General features: G+C 38.1%; 1 protein-coding gene across 1 annotated transcript in view; it reads right to left on the bottom strand.

The window, feature by feature from the left end:
- Positions 1 to 3,920: 3,920 nt before the first annotated feature.
- Positions 3,921 to 10,680, bottom strand: part of LOC140254805 (von Willebrand factor D and EGF domain-containing protein-like) — a 158,901-nt gene continuing 152,141 nt past the window's right edge. The window contains exons 28-29 of the mRNA XM_072341846.1: positions 10,145 to 10,247; positions 3,921 to 3,960 (exon numbers count right to left, since the gene is read on the bottom strand). Of these exons, the coding sequence (XP_072197947.1) occupies positions 3,921 to 3,960; positions 10,145 to 10,247 (143 nt within the window). The remainder of the gene's footprint in view (positions 3,961 to 10,144; positions 10,248 to 10,680) is intronic.

Here is a 10,680-nt window from a genome sequence, read left to right as displayed (position 1 = left end):
AAGAACATTAATTTTGAATGTGACAGCTCATCCTTGGAGCTTCTGAGTGTGAATTACCTTGCAGAAGTAACAACGGTGATCTTAGCGGTGCATATTGTTATGCACACCGCACACATTCTCATTTGCCTACTCCTTCAAATGATATCAATGTTAAAAAATTAATTGAGCATAAAGATGTTGTATTAGGCCCACAGAGCATATCATGCTCTATAGCTTTTGTAGTTAAATAATTTAAAGTGAAAATAATCTTCGGAATCGTTCCATGTGTGTTTATTTATGTATGTGCAGTATTGTAAAGTCTTTTTATCTGGGACGTGATATATCGCCATCCCTGTATGTGTTTAAGAGCCGTTTGGATGTGGTACTCAGGGATATGATTTAGCAGAGGTTTGTTGTTGGAGATAGGCTACTGGTTAGGCTGCGGTTGGACTTGACGATCTTCAAGGTCTTTTCCAACCTCAGTAGTTCTGTGATTCTATATGAGTTGGCAGACCCTCTCAATGTGCCATGAGCTTGAATTGAGTCCGAAAATGTACTCATTTCAATCCATCATCTGCTGTTTTTTCAGTGATCACGTGGAGCAGGGTTTTGTAGCAGGAAGGTGATGCATTAAATACACATAGAGACCAGAGCATGCTTCCCCCTGCTCTGGGTGGTCTCTCTAGGACAGGATTATTGGCTCCTGTTGCTTAGCCACTGGTTTACTTGCTTATGGTTAAACCAAGGACTTACATCTGCAGGCCCCTGAAAGTGGTGCATTTCTGGAGCAAAACTCATTCTAAAAGGAAATAAGATGCAGTATCCACATACTGTTCTGCAGGGAGTAGATTCACTTCTTTCAGCTTTGCTTCCTAATGTGAGAAAGAAAATGAAACCCTTCTAAATAAGAAGGATATAATATTTATCTGGCTCAAATGCCAGCAGGTATGGATACACACATGTACAGTGCATGTAGCCCCTCTCCCCGTCTTTTTGGCAAAGATTAGTAAAGATAGACCAGGTACAAAAATTAACTCCTTCCTTCTCTCCAGGCAGGAGAAGCATTAGCCTCAACTTCTATTACATAAACCTTGCAAAATCAATGCATATTCAAAAAGGACATAACCAGAACTTGAATGTTTAAAGACCTACATGAATGTCAAAGATGAGTTTAGTCTGCCAATAACTGTGCTCTTAAAAATGATTACTTTAAGCAAAAAAGTTCCCCAACAACCTAAAACCAACCCCTACCCTTCCCACTTCTACTATCGCTTATGTTTGTTATTCCTGTAACAAGAGAGTGATTTCTTGTACTCAATTTGTTTGAGGGTTTATCAGGATTTGGAAATAAATGTTCAGCAAACAAAGAGCATTAGAAGTCACAGTGATAATTAGAAGCCCAAAGTAAATAACATTGCTTTTACTTTCTAAACAGATATGTTTTCCTTTATTGGTAGAGTGCACTTAGTTAGACTGCTGCCTTAATGGGGAGTTACGCTGATGTGATCTGTGACGCTGCATTACATACCTGTAGGTTGCCTGTAGCCTGATGTCAGGGAGTAACCTTGGTGTTGTCCTCTATGAACCGTTCTTCTGGATTTAAAAGCACACACAAAACTGTCCTCAAAGATGCAAAAGAACTTTCTGACTTTCTTAAAATAGGTGGGATGTATCCTGTCCTACATTGTCACTCCTAGAAACACAGTAAGAGGCTGCAAGGCACTGAAAGCTGTTTTAGGCTTTCAAATCCAATCTTGGCAAAGGGATTTTGTTCATTAGCACTGTCTCTTGTAGACATTATGGAGGCAAGGTAATAGAAATCTTTTTTATCGATTGGGGCTGTACTTCAAGAAAACAGTAATTGCCACCCTAAATTTAATTTGTAGATACTTATCTGGTGCCAATGTTCTGTTTTAGTATTAATGTCTTCCTGGAACTGCTAATGTGAATGCAAAAAACTTAAATTCATATTAGCATTACTAATTGTGTTCTAGATCAGTATGAAGTTCAGATTTTTGGTTTCTAAAAGGAGGCTAAAAGAAAGAAAGGGACAGACTCTTCAGCAGAGTCTTTTTCGATAGAACAAGGGGAGCTGGTTTCAAACTGAAAGAGGGGAGATTTAGACTGGACATAAGGAAGATGTTTTTTGCAGTAAGAGTGATGAGACGCTGGCACAGGTTGTGTGTCTCATACCTGGAGACATTCAAGGCCAGGCTGAGTGGGGCTCTGAGCACCTGATAGAGCTGTGGGTGTCCCTGTTCACTGCAGGAAAGTTGGACCAAATGGCCTTTAAAGGCTCTCTTCATACTTGAACAATTCTGTGTTTCCATGATTTTTGTTCTTATTTTTACTTAAGAAAATATAGCACATATTTTGGAAGGCTGGTCCTTCAACTGAATGTTTGCTTAGTAAGAAACTTGCAAGAAGCTGCAAGTCTAATTTATATTTTTTATTGTTTTGCATTGGGAAACTGCACACATTGGATCTGTTTCTGACATAAAACGAAAGGCAAAATGTCAGAAATGAAGAATAGAAAGCCATTTATTGGAAAACAGAATAGATGCATATAAAAGCATTTTGCTATATACAAAGTTAGCCACGGATAAAAAGAAAACGCTACTATTATGAGCTGGGCAAAAAGGAGGAGGAATGATTCTGTCAGTTTTTTTCTAGCTTTTTCATCGCTTAATTTGCAGTATTCTGAGATCATTCAGTCGGTATTTTTTCTTCTTACAAACTGGCAGCAAGGGTCAGATCAAACCTTACATCTAGTTACTGTTGCAGCCCCGAAGGTTCAATCAAAAGATCCTTATTGTGTGATTGTTCCCTTCAAATTTCTTTTGGAAGAGTGAGGGAATGTCAAAGCTTCTGTATTCCTGCATCAGGACACAGACGTTTTGATCTGCAGTTGCTCTGAATCATCCAGTCAAGCAAAGAGAGCATGAATGCCCAGAAGATGATTTGGGGTTTACCTTACTGAACCTGAAAGTTGTGTGAGGTGACAGTTTAAAATGCTTGTCAAGTAAACGTGGTATTAATTTCTTTCTGCCCTTCTTTTCACACCTTCCGTCTCATTTCTGGGTTTTGTGCCTGTTTTCCATCCCATCCGACGTCAAAACCTTGCTGTGTGATGAAACAGTCAAGGGTAGCATTTTGTAGATCTGAACAGAATGTGAGTTTTTGAGAGCATTTCAGTAAGCATCTTTGTATCATTAAAAAGCTAGTTTTCTAAACTGTTTCCAAGGATTAAGGTGTCATGGCTATCTGGGACCTCCTATCCATAGCATGTCAGCTATTGGCTCGCATAGGAGCAACGTATAGCTATGACTGAGGGCAAAAGAGAACCTATGTGTAGGTGCAACCAAATGCCAGCATTTCATCATGCATTGTGTTGATACCTCCTTAAGTAAATGCAGACACATTGGCAACCTAGAAAACTAAAGTGTTTGGCTCTAGCAGGTACTCAGTGGAATGACGCTACAGGCTGGAGCTGGTATCAATAAATATTACTGAGGTCCTTCCCTTGGTAGTCTCTGGTATTTGTCAGTCCAAGTGGGATCTTATGGACTTATTTTCTCTGGAGAAAGAACCTGTTTTAAAACAAACAAACCACCACCGACAACAAAAAGCCTGGCAGAACTGAAGACATTTATATGTGCCTTCAGGTTTTAGTGAAAGCAGATTAACAGGGCACTAAAAGTCTTTGTGTTATTTGCGGGCAGGGGTAGTCACTGTGATGGTGATGTTCCATCTGCAGATCAGGAATGTGAGCCTAGCCACAGGCAGTTTTGAAAGTAGAGGTCTGTTTATTGACGTATGCCTCGGTGTTTTAATTCTTCTTTGTGACTATAGGAGGGTAGAAGCAGCGATGTCTTCTCACTGTGTCTTCCCAAATGAAAAATGCACTCAGTTCAGGATTAACAATACCCAAATGATTGTCTTCATTGTCCTGCTGTTATGTTATCTTCATCCTGTTGGTAGCTGCAAAAACAGAAATGAGTATTCAGCCTCTTATGGAACTATAGAATAAATGTTCTTATGCTTGTGGTGTAAGAAATATCACGCACGACGTTCAAATGATTTATTGTAGTTACTGGTTTTTCCTTTTGATTTTCAACATAATTATGGCCAAATCACAAGCTGCATTCTTTTTCACAACTTTGACTTACATAACCAAAGATTTTATTAACCGGGGAATGAAGAACATGTTTTTGAAAGGGACTAAGCAGTGAAGTGATGAATGGAACTGTTTCCAAAGCATGCACATAAAGTGATATCATCTAGCTAAGGCTGATTTCTGCTCCATCGCTTCAACAGGAAAATAGCTATATTGCTGAAATGATTCGGCTTAGGCTCTATTATTTGCAGTGGCGCTTGACAGTTATGGAGTTGGAATTCAATTTCTTTCATCTAAAGCAGGTGTGCCTTAAAAAAAATCACTCTGCCACTTCTGTGTAACGCATGGAGGTTGTTGGCTTCTTGCCTGAAAGCATTTCAGTGCACTTATCCCATTTTCATACAGCAGAAGTTGTCCATGAATATCATCCTGGTTTAAATACATGAGTGAATTTGCTTTATCCCAAAACAAGATAATCGATGATATGAAAAGCTTTATTTTATGCTAGCACGTAGATTTAAGAACCCGTTTTGAAGGGCAGTTTTATAGAAAGCTGTATTAGAAAGCATATAAAAATGTTGATATTAATTTATTATTCAGGGCTAGCAGAAAGGTCCTCCTTGATCTTGATATATCTGTATTTGATATGACAGCTTATCCTTGGTATTAACATTATGTATCCAAGTGCTACTTCCCTTTCTGAATCTAAAATACCTTACCTTAGTTTTTGATAGTGATGTATACAGGTAGCAGTTGTTTATTTGTGAATAGCACATGGTGCGTTTAGTTTATAGGAAAAGAGAGGGTACTTCTACAAGTGCCTGCTGGGACTCAGACAGGTCTGGTTAGAGTAAGGATTCATTTTAATGTAGAAAAACTGCACATACTATCTGAAAGAGTAATATGTATTTTTTCAGGTCAGATTAAAATGTATGCTTGCATGTCTGGCTCATAGTCCACATTTCCATATGTCTACATACACAGTTATACTAAAACACATATTTGGATTTTGGATGTATATATATTTGTGTTTGTAAATGTATATGTGTATATACATATGCATACGTATATTATATAAATGAAATGCTGCAAAAGGCCCTGTCCTGCTTGGAAAAAGTGTGAAAATGATTCAGGATGCCTCTGAATACAATGAGCATGCACAAACAAGTATGTGTCAAAGACATTCAGCGTTTTGGTGAGGAAGCCATCAAATTTAAGCTCAATTAACTAATTAATTGCATTCCTTTGTAGTAAGCAAATTGTCTGACTAATATGCACAGCATGTGTAGCTCCATTCTGCTTTTATTTGACTTTCTTTTTTTTTTATCTCTTAGTACTTCCATGTTTTTGTAATATAATTTATGCAAGCCACTTTCCCCTAGAACTCCATAGGTCAATAGTGTCTGTATTTACAGATGCTGAACACAGCTTGTGTAATTTGAACGCGACGATTCGTGGTTTAATGTCTCTTGATCATAGAATCATAGACTCACAAAGGATGGAAAAGAACCCTAAGATCAGGTAGTCCAACCATCCACCTACCACCAGTGCTTCCCACCACACCATGTCCCTTAGTACCACATCTACATGTTTCTTGAATGCCTCCAAGGATGTTGACTCAACTACCTCCCTGGGTAGCCCGTTCCAGTGCTTGAGCACTCTTTTGGAGAAAATACATTTTGATATATACAAGAAGAATGTAAGAGCAATGTGAAAGCCACTGGCTGTAGCAAAGGGCATTTTCAGACATTACCGAAGTCAGCAGTATGTTTAATCTTTGGAAGATCATCCCTGAATTCATTCATATGGAATGTGAATGTCTTGTTGCTGTTTGGTTTACTGGTAAATTCCCATGTTAAAATTGTCAGCTATGAAGTTTGCCTTTTTCAGTCTTATTTTCTGAAAGCAGTTAGACTCCTTGCTATCTTTACGCTTTAGAATATAGATTCAACAGACAGACCAGTCTAGGCATTAATATTTAATCTGTTTTTGGGGTAACTCGGCAATCACGATAGCTAGCTGTGCATTCATGTCTAACCCGATATCATTGCTCGGCTTAAATTAATTCTGTTGGCTTAATTAATGCTGTTTCTTTAATCCATTTAGAAAGAAAAACAACCCAAGTAGGAAAGCACGATTGTATTAGATAAGGCAGCAGTTACAAATATACCTTTCAACTTTCAGTAAAGCTCCCTGTTCTACCATTGATGCAGTGGTTATCCTGGTCTCTTTGGGACTCAGGTCAAAGTTGTTGGTAAATGTGGTTCCACTAGAGAAGGGAACCATTTAGTGTGGGGTTTTGCTTTTGAGTCACCCTTCCAACCATGAACAAATGGACTCTGATGAGTGCTTTGAATGTAAAAGTCAGCATTAGCATTTGTCTTCATGTCTGCCACAAAACTTCTCGCTAAATTATCTGGATCTCTCAAAGAGTCGATATAAATTAAAAATACACAAAAGGTTTCTAAGAGAGTGATTGCTATTCTAGCAAGTTCATTAGCCTTCTGAGGAACGCTTTTGGCAGGCTTTGTTTAGCAGAACTCCAAAACAAAGTAAACCAAAAATGTCAGGAAATGAATTGCAAATCACTTGGCAACATAGATGTGAGAACTAGGAGGTAGATGATGAATAATTTGGGAAAATGTATATTGTTCCTCAAGGAGTTTTAACTGCACCGAAGGGAACCATATCAAAGATTACAGCCGAAAAAGGGGAATAACTTTATTAAACGAATATGGGCAGCGCAGCTTCTCCAAATAGACGAGCTAAACCAGCCTATAGACACTGTTTAGTCTGAGGGAAAAAAAGAGTTCTGCAGCAAAGCATTTTATTTCCAGCTCCCTGTATCTATCTTCTTAGTGTGTTCAGCCTATCCTCTGAAAAATATACTGCTAAAATGAATCTTTCACTCTACTGTTGTGAGACTAAGTTGAAGACCAGAAATAAAGTTCAAAGGAAGAAATTGCTCTTCTAAAGTGGATAAGGGGCAATTACCTTGCATCTCCTTCCCTGGGAAAGGGAGGTTGGCAAGATTGAGTTAGCTGCAGGTGCAGTCACCTGAGCATCCCTAGGCAGCTGCTGCTGAGGGAAGGGAAGAGGCTGCTCAACTCCAATTTAGGCCAGTTTTTTGATAAATGTTGCATGCCACTACTACTGTATTTTCCCTGCTACTTGAAGGTTCATTACAGAAACAGAGCAAAGCAAGAGTTTTAACTCCCATAGCAAAACACAGAGGTGAATCTAACAAGAGAGGATTGTAGATGACGCAGGCAAGGCTAATGCGTTCAGTGCCTTATACTCTGTCTTCACAGAAAGGTTAAATGTGACAAAAGGTTTAACATGTTCAGAATTAGTAAGAGAACAGGAGTTCAAGGGAGAGCAGGCAAGGAACTGAATATTTAGGATCAGATAAGTCAGATTGAAGGTCAGTTTACAAGGTGAAATGGCTGGGCAATAAACTGGGTTCTGAGTTTATGGTTTGCCAGCTACTTTAACTCCCCATATAGAAAGTCTTCGCTCATAAGCGGAATTTTACATGGAACAGGTTAATAGGGCTTCATAGAGTTTACCTGAGCTTACTTAAAGATAGGGTTTCTAAAAGGGCAATCATTAGCTTTGAGTACTCCTGAAGGACGGTCTCTTGAAAAGCACAGCATATATCTTTTAGTAAGAAAAAAAGGGAAAAGAAAAGCAAGGTGATGACAGCCATATGGGTATCTGGGAAGACACTAAGGCAAATTATTAAAGAATAAATTAATAAATTCATAATCTCCTCAAGCAAAATGTGGTAAGCAGCCATTCTTGCCACCATGAGTAGATACAATTCTGACGTAGTTGTGGTAATCATGATGATGGGTCAAACAAAATAAGCAGGGAGATATTCCTGTCTGAGAAGCTTTATCAAAGAATGACTGCGTCAATGGTTTGCTGCCAAGATGGATACCGAAAGGCTTTGACTTTTTTTTCTACTCTTTGGTACTGTCATCAATGTCTTAGGCAATGAGATGTCACATTTTTGAAGTGTCACACTTGGAGGCAATGCAATCAGGTTTAGAATGAAAAATCTTTTTTGATACGCAGGTGAAACAATTGGAAATCCATGAGAAAAAATTAAGTAAAGGTATAATAAAGGCTGTGCTTGCAAAGGAAAAGTCAACTGTATGTTTGCCAAATGGAAAATAAGCCATTAAGTATCAGCAGTATGGAGCACTGAACTGGTTACAGTGCTATAGCAGAAAAATGTAAATCTCTTGTTGTAAATGTATTGACAAGAGTTTGAAGCCGATGGGAGGCAGTTAGTGGTTAGACATGAGCAGCAGAAATGGGTTTGACATCTGATTGGTTTAAGTTGAGGAAAATGAGAGAAAATCAGGGACGGGTGGCTGTATTTGTCTGCAAACCTTTAAAATGTGTAAAATTCTTTAAAGCTTGTTCAATTTGTTCCCTTATAAATTAGCTGTTGGGAGGCCCGTCCTCCCAGCATTTCTGCAGTAATAGGGATATGAGTTCCTGTGTTCACTATTCAGTGTAATCAGTGCTAGCTAAAAAGCATTATCATGTCTTATAACTTTTAACTTTTTAGAGGGGTAGCTTGTTTGATTGATGTAATTTAAACAAGACACCCTTAAACCCATCACTTTTATGACTAGCTTCGACACTTGCACTAAGCAAAGCTCACAGATTGAAGGAAACCTGTTAATTCTCTTTTATTCAGAACGTTTCCTTCCTCACATCAAAGCAATGCACGTTCATATCAGTGCCGCCAATCAGTATTTCTGCAGAATGAGCTGTGAAACTGAAGGATGCTTCAAACAGTCTTGAAAGAATGTGAGATGAATCATTGCTAGGGAGCTGTGTGTTTACATGTATCATTGATGGCTTGGCATTCTAGACATACATAATATGCAAAGTATTTTTCTATTTTTTCTTTCTTTTTCTTCCCGGTAATGATTTACTGTGTAATAGTTTATTCATGTGAAAATGGAAGCCTAGTATTTGATTTAATATTTTTTTGTGAAGTGCAACAAAGTTTGTGAATGGAAAATATCATACTTGACACTTTTACAACTAAAATAACGCTCCAAAATCAACCCCTAGTAATCTCAGTTTGGCATTTCCAAAAGGCAACTCTCAACCTCTGAAGGGAAAGTCCTTTGGGTACAAAGACCTGCAGGCAACAACTCTGTTTTATCTTGGCTTCTTCTTGCACTTGTTTGGACTTATCCCATTAATTCACTGATAAAATGCACACCGCGTTTTCCTACTGCACAACCAACCTGTTTGATAGCTTATTTATATATATATAAACCTGAAATACTGACTCATCTTATCTACATCAGCTACATATCAGTATTGATATAGGAGCTATAATTTAGTATGAAGATGTACTTGTTAAGAAAATCCATACAGAACTTTAATTATGATATTAAAATCTAATTATCATTAACAGAATCAAATGACAATCTGAATTGATTTTGCTACTATCTCTAACGTCTGATGTAATTGAAAGGAAAAGATGTTGATTTTTCCTAGCCTTTGCATATAGGTAAATGAGAGGGCAGCGTGCCATTTTGAAAACTGGAGATTGGCAAACGACTTCATGTTGGAGCAAGTGGCTGGTTAAGGAAGGCAGTAGGGATGAAGAACAGAGCAGTGCCTGGTGGTGAGGGTCAATTGCAATTCAGAGAAAGCTCGGGCTTGACTGCATCTAGGGATGCCTCTTCAGGGTATACTCTGCAGATGATTAGTGGATTTGGGCAGGAGCACTGCATTAAGGATGAGGCTAAGTATCAGAATAGATACAGCTTTTTAAGGTTTTGTATTTGAAGGATTAAACTGTTCCTTAAGGGAGAATTTTGTACAGGACTTGGATGCAGGGTTAGTTGGCAGCTTAGTGGTCATTAAACTTACTTTAAACAACTTTATAACCTTATTTACATCTTCCATAAGGTTACTAAGACTTTAATCCTTCTTCCAGTAAACTATTTCAGTTACATTCAGCTATTTTTGTCTCTCTTGCTATAAGAATGCAGTGTTTTTGGCTGATACCTTACCTTCTTTCCACATGCTGACCCAGTATAGCCACTTCTGCAAGCACAGACATTAGGTTTTATGCATCTGCTTCCAAACAGACATTTTTGCTCACAAATTGCTATAAATGAAAGATAAAATTGTTTAGGAATACATTTATTCTAAATCTTGTAATTAGAAAGGAAGTCTTCGAAAATGATACAACAAAGATGTGACAAAAAATATCAAGGTTCTGTAGTTTCACGTGATGAAGAAAAGGATAATACAAATATTTTGGCATTACAAAATGCTTGCCATTGTCTTTTCCATGCCTACATGTCTGTCGCATTTACAATCTTCCTGCTTTATATTTTCCAATATATTTATTGTTGATGGGGAAAGAGAAGTGTGTGCCAAAGTAACCACCTTAGCTCAGCGGAAAATGGGTCAGAAAAGCTCTGATCTGGAAAGCCAGGATACATTCTGGGCACTGACGGCTGGGTCAGATTTGTGCCAAAATTGATTTTCTTTTGTTCCATGTGAAGTGCAATAACAGCTCTTAAAAGAACTTTCTT

The sequence above is a fragment of the Excalfactoria chinensis genome, chromosome 7, assembly GCF_039878825.1.
Source record: "Excalfactoria chinensis isolate bCotChi1 chromosome 7, bCotChi1.hap2, whole genome shotgun sequence".
NCBI lineage: Eukaryota > Metazoa > Chordata > Aves > Galliformes > Phasianidae > Excalfactoria > Excalfactoria chinensis.
The sequence above is the reverse complement of the archived record's forward strand: the minus strand, read 5'-3'. Positions and strand labels throughout refer to the sequence as shown.